Here is a 23488-nt window from a genome sequence, read left to right as displayed (position 1 = left end):
CAATCATGAACTTTCAAACCATTAGAAAGACTTCTATGCAAAATTTTGAGAAAATTGGCTAGCTTCCCTTACCTTATTGAAATCCCCAAGAAGCAAAACGTTTTCAACAAAGGAACCCCTCAATTGCACAACCTAGGAAGCTGGAATGTATGAATTTAAAGTGAGAATAGGACTTCAGTTAGGATTTTAAAGAAGGAGATGCTCCATCATCTGAATTTGCAGAGAAAAGAGAAAGACTTGAAGTGAACTTACAAGAATGGGAGGGAAGAACAACTTGAGGGAGAAGTTCAGCTCCAAATTCAGTGTTGCTGGCTGCAACAAGAAGAGAGGGTGGATCAGAATGAGAATTTTCATTTTTCTGGTTGGAGAGGATTGGAAAATTATGAAGGTTTATGCAGAGTGTGAGTATTTAGGAGAGTGTAGTTCCTGTGTGTTGGCAGTGGAGAAAAGAAAAGGGAAATAAATGGGTTTCACATCAATTACTTATTGATTATTGTCACAACCAAAATTGCGATGAGGCGACGAACCAAAAAATAAAAAGTTTGAAAATAGAGTTTGGGTCACCGCCATAGTTTATAGTTTATTTATGAAAAACCATGAACAAAAAAGCATGATTTCCAAAACCGAATTTCGGGTCCAAAAGTTGGTTACGCTTGGGAAATGTATTAACACCCTACCGTGCCTGTATCTTGCAAACACATTTCCCAGTTGTCAAATGATGAGAAAATAGGGAAATTGTTATGATATTCATTTTGGAGAAGGTTAGTGATAAATCATGAGATTGGTCACCCTGTTACCATGATAATATGAAATTTAGGTTCTTTAACAAAACTCAAAGAAGTTCTCACAAAGAGAAAACTCAATTTTCTATAAAAAAAATTGACATGTATCTCCCATTTACCATTTTATGGGATGAATTAGACAATACTCTTTACATTTCACATTAATTTCCAGTTAGTGATTTTTATTGTTGACTAGTAATTAATTTCTTTTCTTGCTTTTAATTCTCATTTACATGGATCATTATTTACTACCTTGAGAACATGAATTGTTCATCTTCTTGTGTGTCAATTTTTTTTTTATCTTTCCATGTGACCATTGAACCTTCTAATTAAAAACATAATAAAAATTACAATGAAAACTCAAAATTACATTGACCCAATTAATATTATATCATCAAACATCTTGAATTTGACTAACCAATGTCGTGTACCTTACCTTACATATTTATTTTTCTTAAGTTCTAATATCAAAGAACTCCTTCATTGGATACATGTGGTAAGTGCAACATAAAAACATTTTCTTTGGGATATGAGCCCAACTCACATATAAGACATTATTCTCAACCCAAAACCTTGAGGCGGTGGATTTATGGGTCTTCATCCTTATATGGTGCTCAACTTTTTCATTTTTACTCAATGTGAGACTTAGACTCACACTTGGATTCCCAACATTTACCTAGTAGTGATATTTCTTTTGGAAATTGTAGTACTCAAGCCCCTTCTCCACCCTATCCTTTGATGAATGTTTTGACTTCTCCCTTTTCTCTTTTTCTTGTTTTTTAATTTTGTAAAATTGAAATTTAACTCTTTATCACCTTCCTTAGGGTGTGTTCCTTTGTAAGGATAGATATGGGGGAGAGTGTGAAGATGGATTTGTGTGGATGGGTATTTGTGTTTTTTTGAATGGATTTAGAGGGTTAAGTGAGTGGATTTGGAGATAATTTTTATGAAAGTTAGTGAAAGATTTGATTGATGTGATAGATTAAAAAAAAGTAATAATAGATAAAATTTGAAATTTACTAAAATACCCTTCATAATAAAAAATTAATAAAATTATAATTGATTAAATTAAAAAAATTAAATATTATTGTATACTTTTATTAATTAATAATAATCATTTTATATATATTATTAATTATTATATATTAATATATTAAATATTATATTTTAAATAATGTTTTATTTATTAATAATTATTATATATTATTAATTAAATATATATACAAATATATATTATTTATTATTATAATTTATTTTATATATATATATATAAAATAAATTATAATAATAAATAATATATATATATATATATTTATAATAATTAATAAAATAATAATAGTAAATAATAATTACTAATATATATAATAAAATATTAATTATAATAAATTATAGTAATAGTATAGTGTAATTAATAATTATATTAATAGATTTCTTTTTGTATAAAATTTAAAGAGGGTATATTTGTGAAATGACTTTTGATCTTCTTAAATCTGTGCAAAAATGAAGAAATGAATTTTTAGAGATTAACCGCAAATCGTTGCTCGCTTATCCTTTCAAATCATACAATGAGAACATGAGATTTTTTGAAATCCGTCTTCGCAAATCCTTATCTACAGTATCATCTATGCAAGCGAACAGGGCCTTAGACTCTTGAAGCTTTTGTAGTTCTTTAGTTTGAATTGAGGTTTGTATCTCATCTAGGGTAACGGTTTGTTCCTTCTTGAACGACAAAACATCTTTAAAATGTTCAAACGTCTCTGGAAAGAGATTAAGTAACAATAAAGTCTTGTCTTCATCTTTGACCTTCAATTTAATGTTTTCAATATAGTTAAGAATCTTGTTAAAATTGATTAGCTTCTTTACCATCGTTCTTGATTTTGTCATCCTAAGTGAATACAACTTTTGTTTCAAATTGATTATGTGTGTCAAAGTTTTCATCATGTACAATGAGTTTCATCCAAGTTAACGCAGAAGTTCTTTCCATCACAACTTTAATTAGTGTCTTGTCTCTAAGACATAAAATTATACTTTCAACTTTGTACATATAAATGTTCCCTTTTTGACACAAAATACTAAAATATTAATTTATCCTTAACCATATTAATACATCTTTATTTTATCAAGACGACTTTTATCCCTTCATAATTTTGCAGTCTTGTTCTCACATACAACATTAATTGTTGGACTAAGGGTAGTCATGGATTGAATTTCTAAAGATCCAATCTATATCTATTTAAATCCAAATAATTGGATTGAATCTTGGATCCACATCCATTTTTTTTCTATAAAACTAGATTGGATTTTCGAAAATCCAAATTCAAATATTTGGATCAAGTTCAAAATCTAAAATCCATCTTTTATAAAATAAATTTAAATTGAATTTCTAAAACTTGTGTTGTTGGGATCGACATAATCGAATTCGGCCGAATTTTGACCGAGATTGACTAGATCAAATTTTGGTCAAAAAATTTGGATTGAACTGACGTAGCCGAATTTGGTTGAATTTCATGTCATATCATACCGTCTAGACTTGCTGTCCAAATAAATTTGTTGTAACTTTCAGTCAGAGCCGACTTGTCTTGTCGTTGAGTTAGGACAATCTGTCTTTTAAACTAACTTTTGAACTCTAAATTAAAATATAGATCAAATTAAAATCAAAATTTAATAAATTAAATTTTAAATAAATTAAATATTTAATAAAATGAATTTTAAATAGACTAAATGAATTTTCAATAAATGGATTTTCTTTTCCACTTATAATATTATATTAATAAGGTAATGCAATTATCAAATACATAACGAAATGTAAAATTAATATATAATTAATATTAAATACTATGCGTAATTAGTTATTTAATTACAAACAACTATATTATATATTATAGTAAGTTTGTTAATTTTACTTTTTTTTACAGTATATTGTTGACTTTTATTAATTATTTTATAAATACTATTTTGTAAAAAATATTTTGAACTTATTAGAGTGATATTAATGTAAAATAAATGTTATAAACGTTATATTTCCTTACTGAAAATAAATACTATTTAGGATAAAATTTTATAAAAACATTATTTTGGTTTAACATAAAAGTTCAACCCAGTGACAGTTTGATGTCTTAATTTTTTTTTAAAAATAATAATAGCATATTGAAATTTAGTTAAAATTTATTACTTTTTTCTTTAATTTTTATATTAACCAAAATATGATTTACTAGAAATAAAACTATTTGGATAATACATTCTTTTAATGATATATTTTAAAGATGCAAGTTGAGACAATTTATTATTTTTTTTGTACTCCAAATCTTCTAAATTAAAGATGTACAAAATTAAATACTAATAATTTTAATATAGTATTTCGTCTGTCGAAAACTTAAACATGCAAGTTAGGACACTTGATATCTTAGAGTTGCATATTAAGATTGGAAATGTGGATTTTTCAATTTTTAAAATCTATATAAACAAATTGAATTGAAAAAATAGATTAAGTATGAATCAAAATAAAAAATAGATTTAAAGAAATGAATTTTTAATGGATCAGTTCAGACCAAAAGTAAACCAGTTTTATTAAACCAAATTTCTTGTACACCCCTAATTGGATCAAACAATAATAACAATAAAATACAAAAATAAAAATAAAAGAAAATGTGTTATATTATATTCAAAATATATAAGTACTTTTATATATATATATATATATATATATAATTAATTAATTAATTAATAACGAAAAAGACAATTTATTTGAAAAAATATAAATGGTATACGATAAACTATCTAACTAAACTTTAATAAGAAAAAATATTATATATAATTCATGTAACGTCCCATTTAATTAATAATTTAAATTAAAAGAAATATTAGATAGGATAAAAAAGTAGCGTAATCATGGAGTATAAATACAACTCTTTACAATAACCAAGACACACCACGATACCAAAAAGAAAACATAAAGGAATAACGACAATGTTTTCAAAATAAAGCCCAAATGCCAGACAGTACATGAGCCATAGCTCTAAAGAAAAACCCAAATAAACTTAAATCAAGTCCAAGCAGACTATGCAGCAAAATCATCCCTTCCCTGTTGACCTCGAGTACCTCTCGCATATGCTCACATCAATAAATTGATGATCATTGCAAAAGGAGAAGAACCACATACAAAGTAACCAAACAAGCAAAAGGGTAAGCTAGAGTATAAAACAATTTATCATACAGTTACATGCTATTTAACATTTCCAATCAGTACATATATCATCCAAACATGTTATGACCTTTCAAAACAATACACTAAGACTCAGACTCGACTCATCCGGATACATATAATCTAGTCGGATTCAGCGGATGCTTGCACTTGTGGTGGATTTCTCTGCTCACCCTCGAGCTGCTCACGCCCGAGTTAAGTGTTACAATGTTTCAATCTCCCACACACAAGGTTAGCCCTTAATGAGTTTCAGGTCTCCTGCTACTCTCACCACGAGAGTCAGTCCGCTCTATGTGAGACTAACTGACTCCTTAGAGCGTCAGGATGCAACCTTACCTTGAATTCTTACTAAATTATATAGATGGGGCACCACCATGAACTCCCACTAATATGGGTCATGGAATTACGTCCCGACCACTGAAGCACCACCATGAGGTCTCGCCTAGAGGCTCATGGAATTACGTACTGACCACATACCAATCATATTCAATCAATCAAGTAATATTTATCGTGCATATAAATCTCATGCCAACCTTTATAACCAACCTCTTTCATATTCCAAGTTAAATCCATACCAACTCATCATTCTCAATCCATGAATATAGAAGTGTGTTTCGTACCAATACCATGCCACTTTAATACCAACCATCTCATTTAAATCACATGCCAAGAACATGCCAACACATCCATTAAATTCATAACCTCTGAGATTTCATGCATAATTACATGCCTCATACTATAAATAAAACAAACCAACTAATCAAAACACCCATAAGCAACCATAATAGAAAAGCAGTGTGGCCTGTAGTGGATCTCGCTCAAGCAAGGAGTCCTCGCTCAGGCGAGAGGAATGCCCTCGCTCAAGCTGCAGACTCTCGCTTAGGCGAGACTACAAATAGGGTCTTGGGAGTTTCGCGAGCTCTCGCTTAGGCGAGGCCATCTCGCTTGAGCAAGATGGTCTTTCGCTCAAAAATTGGGTTTCTCGCCTGAGCGAGCGTTTGGGCGAAAGCCCCTGGGCGAGCCTCTGCTAATCTTGCCTAGGCGAGACGAGCTCGCTTGGACGAAAATAGCAATTCATCCTCACTGTTCGACACCTGAAAGATCCAAGTTGCATCTAGAGCAGCATACCAAGCATATTCATTTTAAAGCAGCACCATACGATCACCAAAGACACATAACAGAACCAATCACAGGCAAAATATGCTCAAAACAAGAATCTCTAGCTTCCCTTACCTGGAAAGAGCTAACAGGAACTTTGATACGTAACAGTGAGCACCATAGTCCTACGGACAGACCAAATAACTAGAAACAAACGGTGGAATAGAGCAGGAACAAGGTTACCACGAAACCCTAACTGGGATTACGAAAGTGTAGCTGGAGAAGAACTAATAAGAGCTAAAGAGTAACTTACATGACTCAGAGAGCGAGACTGAACTAGCTCGAAGGTGGTGAAGATCCAAACCCTAGCAGAGAGAGACGACTGCAGCTTTTAGGACAAAGGATAACTGTTTTCTGAAAGTGAGTAGAATGATTAGGGTTAGGGCAATTTGGATCCCTTTTGGACCAGCCCTAAACCCAACTGATTTGGGACAACCCTTCTAATTAAAGACAGAAATAAAGTGGGTCTTACAATTTACGATTATTATTCTATTATTGTTTAGAATAGAATGATTATAGTTTGAAACAAAATTAAATAACAATTTTCAATTATTATTTTACTCATAATTTGTCACTATAATCTCTCCTTATCTAAAAATTCAAAATTAGTTAAGATATCTTATTTAAATATTATTTTTTTATTTATAAGAAAAAATATTTCAAAATTCAATATTATCGGTTAGGATATTTTATTTTAGTTTTTCTTTTTCAATAATAGATGCGCCTAAAATATAGGTTGAATATCGTGAATAGAAAAAATATATTTTGGCAGTTCAAAAACTTTTTGTTATATTAAGTATTTCTTTTTATAAGAAAAGATTAGAAAACATTTTTTATCACACACTTTTTAATTTCTTCTATTTTATTAATTGAAATTTATAAGGCACCTGATAATATACGATATCGGTATCTATCCACGACATTCGTGCACCGTCTCTTCTTTTTGATGTTCAACAAATTAAAAACGAAAAAAAATAAAAAAATGGAATGTCGGTGAGTGCATATTTTGTTACAAAACTCCGAATTCTTTCTTAGACATGATGGATAATTATCACACTCAAAATCATGAGTTAGGAACATTTAACATTTAAAAAACTAAACTAAAAATAAAATATTTTTATAAACGTTTAACATTTAAAAATTACACAAGTAATCAAATAGAATACACACTAATACTTAAACACAAGTTTCAGCAATACAAAATGATGCCATTTATTAGTAAGTTTAAACTTAAAATAGAAGTAAGTGATAAACAATTTAGAAAAATAAAAATAATATTAGATCAACTTTTTTTTTTCTCTAGAAGAAGATTAAAGTTCAAATCTACTTGCTTATAAATTGTATATCCTCTTTGTTTAAGTTGATTTTCCTTCCACATAAGGTCGAACGTTAAGTCTATTTAGAGATCTAATTATGATTAATCTTATTGAATATGACCATGATATTTTCTCAATATATTAAATATCACGTAATTAATGAGAAAAAATACGCCAAAATTAACGGAATTTTGAGAGTCTTAACACAATCACCATCTACAATAAACAACTATTTTCTTTTTCTTTATATAAAAAGACAAGTAAGAGAAAGACATGAACAAAGAGCAAAGAACAATATTCAATACCGACTCCAGTGCTTTAGTACAGATAAACCCAAACTTTATGAAAAACTTTTTTCTGGAACAATCATATTAAGAATAGTTGTCAACAAAATTTCTTTTTTTCGATCTTTACTGGTTTTTTGAGTTTTCAAGTGTCTTTTTTCCAATTTATTTCAGAAAAGTGTAATTATACCGGGGGAAGTAAATATACAAATACTTAAATATTAGTCATTTTAATTAATTCATAATTAGAGAACTGTAACAAAATAAATGCACACTTTTACTAAATTGAGAAATTTGTTTACTTGGTGATACAAATTCTTTCTCCATTTTAGTAAAACTTTGCGTACTTCAAGAATAAGAGATTTAGCATTATTGTACTTTAGTTGTTTACTAGCTGGCACTACGTGTGTCTGTGTCTGAATCAGTTATCGGGTTTGGGCGACCTTAATAGAAACAAATCACGTATTTGTGACTAGGAATCTGAACTATTAACACATGTTCTGTCTCACACTTAACTAACCCCATCTAATCTTTAGCAACACTTTCGTTCCTTTATTAAAACCCCAACACACACTGAAGATCACAGTGTGAGAAAAATGAAATTGTGTTTACTTGTGGCGGTGTTGCTGGTCACAGTCACAGTGGTTTCTTGTGGCAATGTGAGCTACGATGGTCGCTCTCTCATCATCGATGGCCAACGCAAGCTTCTTATCTCTGCTTCCATTCATTACCCTCGAAGCGTTCCTGCGGTGACACTGCACACCACCCCTTCTTTTATTTCTTCGATGTGGGACATTACAGTTCTCTGATAAGTGATGTTGTTTGTGGCAGATGTGGCCTGGTCTTGTTCAAACAGCGAAGGAAGGAGGGGTAGATGTGATTGAAACCTATGTTTTCTGGAACGGCCATGAGCTTTCTCCTGGCAATGTGAGTAGTATGAAGTCATTTATAATTGTTTAAACTTGTTGGTAAGCATTTATTGGAGGAAATCAAGAAGTTAAAGTAGATTGAGGTTCTTTTATCACTTAAAATCAACTTATGATCATAGCTTTTGCAGTGCAGAAGTTTCTTCATTTAACTTCTTCAAAAGTTGAAGTGCATAAGTTAATTAGTTGGAAGATAATAGATACTCTTAGAGGTTATAGTGTGATGTAAAAATTTTTAAGACTTCCCCCCTCTCACTTGAAACTGTGAACTTGATGTAGTATTACTTTGGAGGAAGGTTTGATCTGGTCAAGTTTGCGAGGACTGTTCATCAAGCAGGGATGTTCTTGATTCTTCGAATAGGCCCATTTGTTGCTGCAGAATGGAATTTTGGGTGAGTTAATAATTTCTTATCGGGTTCTAAACAATTGTTACAAGTTACAGTGTCTTATGGTGGAGAAATTAAACAACATTAACCAGTTTTAAGAAGTGGATTGCAATTTCATAAATCTTAACTATAGCTGTATGTTACAGTGGTGTACCGGTGTGGTTACATTATGTTCCAGGCACGGTTTTCCGGACTTATAATCAGCCTTTTATGGTATGTATCTGTGCTTTAAATTATAATTGTAATTCATACCACCGTTTATGTACTTATTTGTAGTAAAATTACTTTGACTGCTCTAACTTTGTTGGCTCTTTCTTGGGGTTCAGTATCATATGCAGAAGTTTACAACATACATAGTGAACCTTATGAAGCAAGAGAAGCTTTTTGCTTCACAAGGGGGGCCCATAATCTTAGCTCAGGCAAGTATAACCTTAAACATTGCAATTTGTTCTCAGTGCCTCTGTTTGTATTCATAGGATGGGAATTATGGATTTGCATATGAACTACTGTTTTTGGTAGCATTACTTCAATTTTCTTGTCTACTTTGTCCTCTCAACATATCATTTAGCATCTTCACAATTTTGCAGATAGAAAATGAATATGGATACTATGAAAATTTTTATAAAGAGGATGGTAAGAAATATGCCTTGTGGGCTGCAAAGATGGCTGTGTCTCAAAATACAGGTGTCCCTTGGATAATGTGCCAACAATGGGATGCTCCAGATCCTGTGGTATGATTATACTCTCTCTTAGAGATCTTATTACAATATAAACTCAAATTAAATTGAGAATTGTAGATCTTGTTATGAGAAGATAATGAAAACTTCCAATCATTAGTAGGAAATGTCATAATATACAATATGCTGTGCTTCAAAATTCTCAGTTTTTGCTGTTTATGTGCATGATTTTTTTCTTCTTTTGAGTATCTATGTTGCTGGTCACATTTAGATGATAACCCTGCTATTCACGATTCTTTTCCAGATTGATACATGCAATTCATTCTACTGTGACCAATTTAAACCCACTTCTCCAAATAGGCCCAAAATTTGGACTGAGAACTGGCCTGGATGGTATGCTCGAACACTTTATAACTTCCCTGTAGTCCATTATTCATATTTTTCTTCAGAGATTCCATTTTATACATGTGATTTTGTACATGATGGAAATGCTTTTGTGGTGAATTTTGGCTAATAATCATCTTATTTGTTGGGCATGATTCAGAAATGTTTTTTTATCCATTTCCATTGACAATTATGTAACAAGTAAAACTGAATTTTTTCACTCGAAAATGTTTGGGGGTGTTTGGCAAATTTTGAAAAACAGAGATTTAGGTAGATTGGAGCTGGGTTATATACTAAATTTTAAGAAACCAATTCTACCTGAGCTAAATTTGATATAAAACTATTTCTCAAAAGTCAAACACATTTTCTTTCAATCTCTCTCTAGTTAAACATAAATGATCATTGGATAAGTTATACTTAAAGGATGACTCGTACATGGTGCATTTCAAGCACCGTATCTATTTACTCACCAATTGCAACTGCTCAAATCGTACATATCATATTGTGAATTTTGCAGTACTGCTAACATGTATTTGATATAGAAATTCAATATTAGGATTAGTTTTGGACCAACCTGAACCCAGTTTTGAACTAGTTTGACTCAATAAGACCTGTGTTATTGGTTCCATACTTGCACTTAATACCATTTTAAACTAGTTTTTGAAATTGCCAAACTCGAGAAACTGTAGTTGATGGATTTTAAAAACTGTGCAATAGTCTACAAGATAACCTAAATGCATCTGCCAGACTCAGACCTAGGAAAATAATAAAAATATGAAACTTTTGAAAATCTAGCCTTTCAGTTTATTTAGAACTTTAACTAAGGATGCTTTTCTTTGTCCTTCTATTTTCCCAGGATAGAGGAGTTAAAATTGAGCAATAGTTAATATTTGATTTTGATCTTGCAATACGGAATGTATCTCTCATTTAGCACTCTTCTGTCCTGGGATTTTCTATTATTTTAAGGTTTAAGACTTTCGGGGGCAGAGATCCTCACAGACCAGCAGAAGATGTTGCATTTTCTGTTGCTCGTTTCTTCCAGAAAGGTGGAAGTGTACACAATTACTACATGGTACAGTTTCTTTTTTTTTTTTCTTTTAAATTAGACTATTTCCACTGTATTAAATAATATTAAAGGACTTTATCTGAATAATATGCTATGTCTTAATTTATTTTCCTCTTGTTGATCTCTTTCTATTATCCCTTTCGATTAGTATCATGGAGGAACAAATTTTGGACGAACAGCTGGTGGTCCATTCATTACTACAAGTTATGACTATGATGCGCCGATAGATGAGTATGGTAAGATATCTAACTAAAGTTCTTATAACGTTGTAATTAATGTATGCTCAGGTCTCTTTACCCTCCCTATACTGAAGAAAGTCCTTACTTCTTACAATCAATGCTAAATTTTACTGCTTAATAAATTTATAATATAATGACAGGGTTACCTAGACTTCCAAAATGGGGACATCTTAAGGAACTTCATAGAGCTATCAAGTTATGCGAGCATGTACTGCTTAATGGGAAACCGGTTAATATCTCCCTTGGTCCTTTTGTGGAGGTATCTTCCTTCCATCAAATATTGAGGACTATTTATATTGTCTCTTGTTTAGTTATGAATCATGTTCGAGATTCATATTGACTAAGAATAAGGTCAAATTATAATATATAACTGGACTGTAAAACTCATCTTACAAGTTGGTTCTGTGAGGTTCATTTAAATATAAACCCATCAGATGGTATCATAGCCATCCCATGATGGAGAGATAGAGCGATACGTTTTTTTGTGTTATTAGTTAACGATGTCATTAGACATAAACCAAGTTTTTCTTTTTTCTTTTTGCATACTAACAGGACTTTCTATGGTAAGGTATGATAATTTCTTGAATTGGGGTCCACCCTGTACTTAATCCATTCATCTGGTATTCTAAGCCATTTTATACTAACCATTGTATTGCATTTGCAGGCTGATGTCTATACTGACTCATCCGGAGCATGCGCTGCCTTTATTTCTAATTCTGATGATAAAAATGATAGAACAGTGGAATTTCGGAATACATCATATCAGTTGCCAGCTTGGTCAGTTAGCATTCTTCCTGATTGCAAGAATGTAGTGTTCAACACAGCGAAGGTAGGTTATTGTTGTTCCTACGTGGTTGACATCATTCCTTAATAATGTATTTACATAGAAATCATCATTGAGGGCTTGGTTTAAATTTGTAACATTGCTATAATTTTAGTGATGCCAAAGATTGCATTGGAACTCTGGTCTTGAAGTTCCTCTAAAATTAATGAAAAATTTGGAGGTTGATGATAAAAACAGAATTTGACTTACACCTAAAACAAAATCTTATCAATCCTACTATTAGCTGTTAAAGTTTTGATGTTTAGATCTATGGAATCAACTACCCATGAAACTGAAATTGATACTTGCATGGCCTAAATCACTGACATAACGAGAACTTTCTCTGTACTAGAAATTATCATCATAATTATTTCCCCCGTTTTCTGTTCACTCCAATCATATTAACAAATGTGACGAATTATTATTGCATTGATCTATTTATATACTTCTTTTGGTCATTGCATTTAGTCATGAAATTTTCTACAGGTTAATTCCCAGACAAATGTAGTTGCAATGATTCCTGGAAGTTTGCAGCAATCAAATAAAGGTGTAAATTCTTTGAGATGGGACATTGTGAAGGAGAAACCAGGAATCTGGGGGACAGCAGACTTTGTCAAAAATGGTTTTGTTGATCTCATCAATACCACCAAAGATACTACTGACTACCTATGGCATACCACAAGGTTTGTCTTAGTTAGGATAAAAAATATTTTAACTGCACATGTCGATCAGTTAAAAGGAATAAGGATAAAAGATTCACATGCCTATGCATAATATTGCACTAGTATTATTTAAATTTCTTTAATAACTAATCCCTATAAAAATGTAGAGTTATGCATTAAATACCTGTATCTTTGATGAAGAAAATATTATGAACATTTTGATGTGGCTAAAGCATGGGGAAGGTAACGATTTATAGGAAAATACTAACACTTGGAATGAGGAATCAGTAATGGTACACCAGTAGTTAAAGTAAAAAAGTTGTGACTTCCACATTGTCTTAAGTCTACTAATTTCCAGAATTGCTATCAGTAAAAGGTAAATCTGGATGTCAATGACTTCTTATGGTTTTATGATATATGGATAAAATTATATTTTTATGCTCCATTCCTTCCTAGTTACCTGTAAACTTTGACAAACATGCTTAATATCTCTCTGCTTGGACATTCGTTTTGCTATAGGCTTTAGAACTCGTATGGACAGATTTTAGTTAGAATTGTGCTATATTATCAATGCTGCTCCTTTTCATAATCAATTATAAACTCATTTGTATAGTGTAATATACATTAACTTGTATAATTTATTAAAGTTTATTTTAAATGTGATCAATGCTCAATTTTCTATTGATGGCAGTATATTTGTTGGTGAAAATGAAGAGTTCTTGAAAAAGGGAAGCAAACCAGTTCTTCTAATTGAGTCTACAGGTCATGCTCTCCATGCTTTTGTGAATCAGGAATATCAAGGTTATCTTCTGATAGATAATACTTTATATTTTATTAATCAACTATCATTATGTGTTCCTGTCAGAATTGAGTCCGTATGAAATTCATTACTTTTTATCTCTTGTTATTTGGCAATTTTATCCTTTCTCTCTTTAGGTACTGGTACTGGAAATGGAACACATTCACCATTCACTTTTAAGAATCCCATCTCCCTCCGAGCAGGGAAAAATGAAATTGCTTTGTTGTGCTTGACAGTTGGCTTGCAGGTGAATTCCTCTGCTTAGAATTAAAGCAAGCATTTTCTCGGTTTCTTTTACTTTTTTTTTATGTGAATGAGGCTTGTGCCTAATATACCCCAACCTGGGAAGAGATTAAGCAATTGTTGTAACTCCTAAGAAATAAATTTCTCATCATGCTACATTTTCTATTATGGTTCAGACAGCTGGACCCTTTTATGACTTTGTGGGGGCAGGACTCACAAGTGTGAAGATTAAGGGACTGAACAATGGGACAATAGACTTGTCTTCATATACTTGGACTTACAAGGTATCTTTTCCCACCCACTATCTTTGAAATGCTGCTCAATTTTATATAGACCCTTGATAGGGTGGAAATTTATCTTTCATGATTTCTCAGATTGGAGTGCAAGGAGAACACCTAAAGCTATACCAGGGAGATGGGTTGAATAATGTGAGTTGGACATCTACTTCAGAACCACCAAAAATGCAGCCATTGACATGGTACAAGGTAATGAATTCAAATTATGAATACATCTTTCGTTTAGTTTGTGTTTCTTGGTGAAGTATCTTTTAAAATTCTTGGCCTTGCAGACTATTGTGGATGCTCCACCTGGAGATGAACCAGTTGGGTTGGATATGTTACACATGGGCAAAGGTCTAGCCTGGTTAAATGGAGAGGAAATAGGAAGATATTGGCCTAGAAAAAGTGAATTCAAGAGTGAAGACTGTGTGAAGGAATGTGATTACCGAGGCAAATTTAATCCCGACAAATGTGACACTGGTTGTGGAGAACCAACACAGAGATGGTAAAACTATTGACAAAAATTTATCTTGGTAGGTCTCAAGAGTTATGCACCATTCTTCTTGTTTTAATGAAACATTTTGCATTTCCTATGTATCAGGTACCATGTTCCACGATCCTGGTTCAAGCCATCAGGAAATGTTCTTGTTGTTTTTGAGGAGAAAGGTGGAGAACCAGATAAGATTAGGTTTGTGAGACGTAAAATATCTGGAGCATGTGCCCTTGTTTCTGAGGATTACCCCTCCGTTGGACTCCTTTCTCAGGGTGAAGATAAAGTACAGAATAACAAAAACATTCCTTTTGCCCGTTTGACCTGCCCCAGTAACACTCATATATCTGCTGTGAAGTTTGCTAGTTTTGGAACTCCCTCTGGATCATGTGGATCTTACCTCAAGGGAGATTGCCATGATCCCAATTCTAGCACAGTTGTTGAGAAGGTATATCCCTTGTTTTCCCTTGTTTCTTACTCTGACATTTAAAGTCAAAAATTATCTTCACTCTCAGCTGTCTGTCTTTTTCTTTTATAGAAAGATGTTTCATGCAGTGTTTTAGTAATTGTTTGTTTGTTATTTTATATTGAAATATTTTATAGTACTGATAGATTTCCTTAAACTTCGTTGTTGTTGTTGCAGGCGTGCCTAAACAAAAACGACTGTGTCATAAAATTAACTGAAGAGAATTTCAAAACCAACTTGTGTCTTGGTTTAACAAGGAAACTTGCAGTGGAAGCGGTTTGTAGTTGATTAATATTAATATTATTGCTATCAATTCCGGAGGAGCATTGCATTACACTATTTATTTTACCACCTTGGCTGCATCAAAAATCAGATGAAAATTTTGCTTGTATTAGTATTGATATTATTGACATGGTCTCATGTAAAATTTATGGCAGGGAAATCTGCTATGAATGCCTTTATCTTTTAATTAATTTGGATTTCATATGCATTGAGAATCAATGCATTTTGGGAGAACATAATCTCCGGTGAAAAAAAACTGCACTCCTACGATCTAAGTGTTAAATTTTTTAAAATTTATATTTTATAGTTAAAATTATTATTTAAAGGAAATTATTGAAAGGTTGGGATCTTATGGAGTGGTAATGTCAGAGGAGTGACATCATTCACACAAGGCTATGAAAACTATATAGCATGAATATTGATACATGAACTCAGAAAATTTTGACACGTGTAATTTCTAAAAGACACAGATATAGGGATTTATATATCATGAATTATTTAAATTTACACTCAAGAATTATGTATTCAAAATTATCAATAAAGAATATTATTTAAATATAATAATATAAACATATTGTCACCTAATATAAAAACAAGATATTAAATAAAAATGTATATATATAGACGAGTATATCCTTACAACTAGGTTGAGGATGTTTCAGTTTAGATTAAAAGGCACGTGTGCTATTGTTGTAACATGAAACCATTTAGGCAAAAGTACAAATCACATAATGTGATTAAAGATAAGTAAACATATTAAGAAAATCTTAAGATGACCTAATCTTGTAAAACCTAGGTCTAATAATTAAGGTCTATTAAGGAAGTATAAATAATACTATTTACAAGGTAAGTGATGTATCTCATTTTATTGCAACCTTCTTATTTACTGCAGCTGTTAACTTAAGCGTCAAAGTGTTTTTGCAGATTCTCTTGTCGACGTGGTCTCTACAATTCTCATTGGAAGAGAACATCTCGATAGAAGCAGCGAAGAAGACTAGTAACTTAGAGAACATATTGAAGAGTAGACCCAATGTTGACTTAATACATCTCGACTCAAATAGAAGATTTGCGTCCTTTTGGTTACATTTAGGCCTAGTAGGAACATTGGCGTCCACCATGGGGCCAAGTTAGATTGATACACATGGTGTACACTAAGAACATGGTGAGTGACGGATGAAAGTTTGCAAGTAGCAAAGACCAACTAGATGGCAATGATGTTGGCATTGCAGTAAGAGTTGACTAAACTACAAGTTGAGAACGCTAAGATGAAGCGGAAACTTGGAAGTGGCGATGAAGAGAAGGATCCACCTCGACCAAGCAAAACTCATGTGACATCCCTACCCATAGTCAGGGAGACAATAGAGGAAAGTGTGTAAAATTCCAATCTTGCACAGTCGGAACAACAGATACCTCCACCCTACTACAGCATTTACGCAAGCACTTGTTTGTTGACGACGTAATGGAGGCACCATTGCCACAAGGCGGGAAGATTGTAACCATAGACAAATATGATGACACAACTGGTCTTGGTGAGCATATGCATGTGTATCTTACATAATTTAGTCTTTACACCACCGAGGATGCGATTTTTGGCAAGGTGTTCACTACCTCCCTCAAGGGCGCAAGTCTCAGTTAGTTCACCCAATTTGCTCCTTTCTCCATATATTGCTTTGACACTTTGATCATCCAATTTGGTACCCAGTTTGCTACATCTAAGCCACATAACCTTACCTCGTTGGCGCTAATAAATATTTACCAAGAGAAGGGAGAACCCCTACGAGTGCTCGTGGAACGTTTCGGCAAGCTTGCCTTTAGCATCGTCAACCTTAGTCCCCGAAGTTGCATTGCACCAAATGGTAACAACCTTGAGATAGGACCTTTCGCTGATAGCCTTTGCAAGAAGCCAACATCCATCATGGTCGAGTTGAGACTAAGAGTTGCCAAGTATATGCATATGGAAGAATTGAAAGACTTTAAGAATAAGATCAAGGTTGAAAACAACATCATAGAGAAGAAGTAAGATAGAGAAGGACTCGCCAAGGGTCCTCTGAGAGATCTTGGCCTCCTCTCCCCCAAAATCATAAGGATTCACCAAGTATACCTTGTTGAGTACTCCTAGGTCTCGAGTTCTTAAGGAAGCTTTGCACGCTCAGCTTATCACTCCTTATAAGAAGACTCACATAGAGACTTCCTCTACTAGATTGACCTTGTCAATGCAGAAAGTCCTTGCTTAACTAAGGAAGACTCATTGAAGATCCAAATAGAGACTTTCTTTACTAGACTGACTCTGTCAATACAACAAGTCCTTGCTAAGAGCCTGGTTAGCCAAGGTAGACTCATTGAAGATCCAAGTAGAGACTTCCACTATCATGAAAAAAAAAATTGAAGCCAAAGAGGGATGAAATGAAAAAATTGAAAAAGGGTAAAAGAAAAAAAATTGTAGAGATACAAAAGTTATACAGGTGCTGGAAAAATATGTTTGTATAGAGATAACGAAGGTCCTCACATTGAAGGCAAAGAGGGATGAAATGTAAAAGGCCCATGTCACCAATTCATCACAAAACTTAAAAGGTCATTTCTTTTTTTTACATCCCCACAGTTTCCATGTACACTGCATGCTTAGTGGTTGAAAGACCAAACTGTCTCTTTTGCAGTTGTCGCTCTCATGCTATCGTAAAGTCATATTAAAAAATACTAAAATATACAATATAAAAGTTAAAAGAAAAAAATTCATATTACAGAACATGAGATTACCCATGAGAGTAGAGAAAACTTTCAAATTACAAAATTTAAATGTAAACAACTATTTCTGTTGATTTTACTTGACTTAAGTGAAATTAATCGATTGAATAACAATTCAACTGATTAAATACATTCATATCAAAACTATATGCAACAAGCCTTTTAACTTGTTAAAAACTTTTTTAACAGGTTGAAAAAAGACAAACATAAGAGAAAAGACATTTATCTTATATCGTATAGTCTACGAATACAATACAATATTCAAGCTTTGAGATCTTCATAATTGTTCCAGATGCAACAGGTCACAAGCTTGATCAACAACGAATCACTTCAATTCTTCATTAAGTCTTCATCAATCTCACATGATCACATGTACTAGTTTCATCAAATTTATGCACCAAAGGTCACTTGTGCAAACAATTTATTTACTGATGATGAAAACAGAAAGAGAAAAGACAACAACTTAAGATAAGCAAAAAGAAAGGAAAAAGAAAGAACGATCAAGAGATACGCAACATAAGTATTATGATACCAGGGGTGGATCTTAGTATGGTTTGAGGGGGCCATGGCCTCCTAAATTTTTTTAAAATTTTAAAAAAATATATGTAGTATATAATAAATAATAATATTTAATGTTAATAAATAATTAAAATATAAAATTAAATATAATAAAGAATACAAAAAAATTATTGAGATATTTTTTTAATTCTCTCTTATTGTCTTTTAAGTTTCTCACATATTGTATTCATCTTCCACTCTTGAATGTCTTCTTTGGTTTCTAAAAAAAAAATAAAGTTATATACATAAGTAAAATCGGATATATAATTATTAGAATAATTGTTGGAGACTCCAATGGTGGATATACTAGTATGATAATTTATATGATATTTTTGCTTGCATTGTATTGTTTGGTCTACGTACAAGAACTTTTAACATTCAAGATTACGTAGGATTATACACAAAAGATCCTTAGTATTTTTTTATGAGTGGAAGAAAAAGTTATGTATTATATGTTTTCTATAATTTTTTTTGATTGTGACTTTATTTTATATATATATATATATATATATATATATATATATATTATTAATTACGTCTCTCAATTTTTGATTAGATTTTGATAAATTATTTTTTAATCTTAATTTTTGTTTAAATAAGTATATTAATTAAAAATAAAATAAAATATTTATTTTTTTAATGTATTTTTTTAACATGATAAAAGGGAAGATATTCAGGAGATGAAAACAATAAACTTTATCTATTCATATTTTTCAAGCATGATATTGAACAAAAATATACAAGAAAATTTAAATACTAAATTATATATATTTTTATTATATTAATGATAATGATCAAATATTTAATCCCTTTACTATTTTTTTTGTCGCGAATATTAGGATAGCATGACCATGGTTGAATCACACATAAACGCAATAATTCGTGAAGGAGACAAACTGATATTGGTATGCTTGATGAAATATAAAATGAATAGAGAAGAATCATAAAGGAAGAACAGAATAAACTGTGAATAAAAAAGGTAATATTAGAAAGAGAAAGAGAATCACATATAAATTGGACTTCATGCAGCGCATAAAGAAGCCCACGCACCCATGACCTTCAAAATGGATACGATGGCGCTAAGCGGAACAACACACCAGCAAGCGAAGCTAGTGGAAATCACGTATCAATTTTCATATCTTGGCATTTGTTATTTTGAAGCTTGATTATTTTATTTTGACACACTTCACATATCAATTCTCCCCTTATCATCCGTGAAGAAGTGATCAAGACCATTTGTGAGAGCAGAGGTGGAGGTCAACGAGGCCTTCAAAATGTTGATACACTGCACAAACAAATTACAAGGAAAAAAAACCTAATTAATAAATCAATATATAATTGAAACTTCAAAAAAAGTAGGGTGACGACGTAGTTGATAATAAAAAAAAAAAAAAGAACTATATTTACTTACCTCCTTAAAGCCAATGACAACATTTTTTTCCTTGAGGTCACTCAAAGGAGTTTTCGAACAATTGATTAAATTTAAAACTGAAGTTGTAGAAAACGGTGCTACCACCAAATCATCCGTAACCAGGTACGTTTGTGGGCCCTTCACATAACCGAAACCATATAAAAACATCTGTTCATACCATACTGTTGCTGTAACAGGATAATAACGTCGATCATTTTTGACACACGACATATTCACAGTACTATCTCCACTCGAAAAATCCACATAGTCTGTGCAGAACTTGTAGTGATTTGGGTGGAAAAATGGAAAAATCGGGTTGATCAATGTGACATATGATACCAAGGAAGGATCAATGAGTCTCTTCTTTACTTCCTCTGACATCCAATAAATGTTTCCTTCTAAATCAACAATGCTCTTGTATAGTTTATCGATGCATCCCAAGGAACAGTTTCCTCCAAGAATTCGTATAACTCCTCCTAGAGGAAAAGTCAGAAAACTTAAAATCATGTCTGCAAAATGATTATCCCCTTGAGCATACAATAATTTGCCATCTGATTTTCTTATGACTAGATTCAATGAGATTTCGATGTTCTTGTCGTATTCAACACTACATAACGAAAACGTTGACCTCTCGAGTATCGGTTTCTTTTCTGAAAGCAAATATGTCAGGCATGACTTGGAAATCAAAGAGCACTTTAGAAGATCCAGTATCTGTATAAAATACTGATCAATCAGATACGAAATATTCATACAAATTGGCGTATGTAAATAAAGCAAATTACAAACAGAAAAGAATATTATAGGAAACGTAAAATGTAAAACAAAACCTTTTCCTTTGTGACATTCACAGTCATTTCCTTGACTTCACTTGGGTCTTTTATTCCTGAATTTTGGAGCACTGCAAGGTTCAGTTTACTCACAGAGTTTGGTATGACAACTAAATCATCAGTGATGACAAAAGTCGCATTGTCGTTAACAAATCCACTGAATGAATGTTTCAAGAAAACACGGGTCAAAGGACTCCCACAAGAACAGTTTAGTTCAGTTTTGAAAGGGGCCAAACGGTGATACCCTGGATCAGACTTGGAACATATGAAATACTCTTTGGACTCAGGATCATCAATGTTAAGCTTAAGAGTGTTGCAATAATCTTCAGGTATGTTCCTAGGTTGCACCAACAATTGTTTGAATCCCTGTGTACAGAAACAGTGGTTGTCGAGATTTTGCACACTATGATAGAGTGAGTGCAGACAACCAATTGTAAGTGGTTCAATGTTAGAGTCTTTTTCTACGAGTCTTGCAATGGTTCCTAAAGGCAGCAATAAGAAGCTGAACAAGATATCCACAAAGTCTTTATTTGCTTCGGCAAATATGACTTTGTTCGTATATTTGTTCACCAGAAGTTTCAATGGCACTTGCACATCCGCTTCACTAGTAGTAGCAGTAGCCATGCTAGCAAGCACCGAAAGTTAAAGAAGAAAATCAGATTCGTAAAATAAGGTGGAACCCTATACTAAACTTGAAGCAACTCGTTTAAGTTAACTCTTGCCAGATAACTTGAAAAATCACATATATAACAGTCGAGTTCACAATCATCATGGTTAATTTTGAAAACATTGGCCATTAATTATGCCATGTTCTTGAAACTAGCACTATTTTGAATTCTTGGATAAAAAGATAGGCGTGACATAGTTACGTTTGCATATTGGATGCATATGCGGTGTTAATTGGGCACTATTTCCACTGCAATTCTCTTTGTTTCTATGCATTTACTCGTGAACGTAAACACTAGAAAAAGTGCAGAAATCAACACAAAAATTGGAAAACAGAAAACGAAAATAAAAATATATTTTATATTATAATAAAATTTGCGAAGAAAGGGATTATAATTAATTATACAATTCAGTCTAATCGATCATATAAATATAAATGTTTTAGAAATATATTTTAATATATATATATATATATATATATATAATAAAACCAATAATTGAATTAAAAATATTAAATAAGTAGTGAAATAAAATAAATGTAATATTTTGTTAATATGTATTTTATATTAAAGGTTTAAAAATACATTCGGTCCCTATTTTTGTTGATTTTATTCAATTTGGTCCCTATTTTTCGTTTTATGTTCAATTAGGTTCTCATTTTCGTCAAATTGTGATTAATTTGGTCTTTTTCACTAACGATGTTTAAATAGTTAACGTTTTTGAACCGTACATGCCACGTGTCAGCTCCTGGTTTTTTTGATTTTCTTTTTAGTTTTTTTGATATTTTTTAATTTTTTTTTAATTTTTTTTAATTTCAAAAAAAGTGTCCACGTGTCAAGTCACAATTGTGTCACGTGTCAATTTAAGAATATAAATATTAGAAAAAAAATTAATAATTATATCCTTATAATATTTTAAATAATTATATTCTATTTAACAATTAAATATAAGAATTTATTCAATTTATAATTAAATTTAATAATTTATAATTGAATTTAAAAAATAATAAATTCAAAGGTCAATTTTAGAAAAGATATTAATATAATTTGTATAAAAGATATTAAATTTAATGTCAATTTGTGTAAAGTCCCAATTAAATAGACAAAATCAATTTAAATAAACGCAACATATATATATATATATATATATATATATATATATATATATATATATATATATATATATATATATATATATATATATATATATATATATATCCAGAGAGTGCAGAAAAACGGAATATAACGTACACAGTACCCCAACATATCCATAACAAAAGGAAGAGGCTCTACAGGCCTAAACGAGGTACAAAATCTCGCCAAGAGCGAGAGAAACTACTACTACTAAACTCCAAAAGCAGTGGCCCCCAAAGTGAGCCTGATAGTCGTCCAAGATTCATCAAACTACAACATCTCTATTATTATTACCACTGCCAGAGGTTCTCACATCTGCTCACATCAATAAGGTTGATGATCACCGCAAAGGTGGAAACCACATACAATCATGCAAACAAGCAAAGGGTAAGCTAGTGAAAAAGGTTCTCATATCATACACTCAACATACGATTACATATTCAAGCATAAATATTGGGAAACCACACATGACATACCAAACCATTTAAAACTCCAACACTAGACTATCCGGATACGCCTGATGAGGCACCACCACGAGACAGTGGAATTATGTCCTAGCAGTGAGGCGTCACCACGAGGCCTTCACAGAATTACACCCTTACAAGAGGCACAACCATGTGGCCTTCGTGGAATTACGTCCTGGCCTTGAGGCACCACCACGTTACCCTCGTGGAATTACGTCCTGATCT

At 32.0% G+C, this 23488-nt stretch overlaps 2 protein-coding genes across 2 annotated transcripts; one reads left to right on the top strand and one right to left on the bottom strand.

Moving 5' to 3' along the window:
- Positions 1 to 8231: 8231 nt before the first annotated feature.
- On the top strand, positions 8232 to 15732 carry BGAL10 (beta-galactosidase 10). The gene is made up of 19 exons (XM_028048343.2): positions 8232 to 8490; positions 8573 to 8668; positions 8947 to 9059; positions 9200 to 9266; positions 9380 to 9472; positions 9641 to 9784; positions 10035 to 10123; positions 11081 to 11186; positions 11329 to 11416; positions 11560 to 11678; positions 12084 to 12248; positions 12729 to 12925; positions 13596 to 13705; positions 13841 to 13950; positions 14123 to 14230; positions 14321 to 14431; positions 14515 to 14729; positions 14826 to 15162; positions 15358 to 15732. The coding sequence occupies exons 1-19, from the start codon at positions 8338 to 8340 to the stop codon at positions 15466 to 15468; spliced, it is 2532 nt and encodes an 843-aa protein (XP_027904144.2). The 5' UTR covers positions 8232 to 8337; the 3' UTR covers positions 15469 to 15732.
- A 4130-nt stretch (positions 15733 to 19862) lies between these two features.
- Positions 19863 to 21624, bottom strand: LOC114163610 (uncharacterized). The gene is made up of 3 exons (XM_028047914.2): positions 21001 to 21624; positions 20174 to 20884; positions 19863 to 20047 (listed from the first exon to the last, which is right to left on the bottom strand). Exons 1-3 carry the CDS (start codon positions 21622 to 21624, stop codon positions 19949 to 19951), a joined length of 1434 nt encoding a protein of 477 aa, XP_027903715.2. The 3' UTR covers positions 19863 to 19948.
- Between the last annotated feature and the right edge of the window lie 1864 nt (positions 21625 to 23488).

This window comes from Vigna unguiculata, chromosome 9, assembly GCF_037176805.1.
Source record: "Vigna unguiculata cultivar grain cowpea cultivar isolate G323 ecotype 2 chromosome 9, ASM3717680v1, whole genome shotgun sequence".
In the NCBI taxonomy this organism is placed as follows: Eukaryota; Viridiplantae; Streptophyta; class Magnoliopsida; order Fabales; family Fabaceae; genus Vigna; species Vigna unguiculata.
This window is presented reverse-complemented; position numbering and strand designations above follow the sequence as displayed.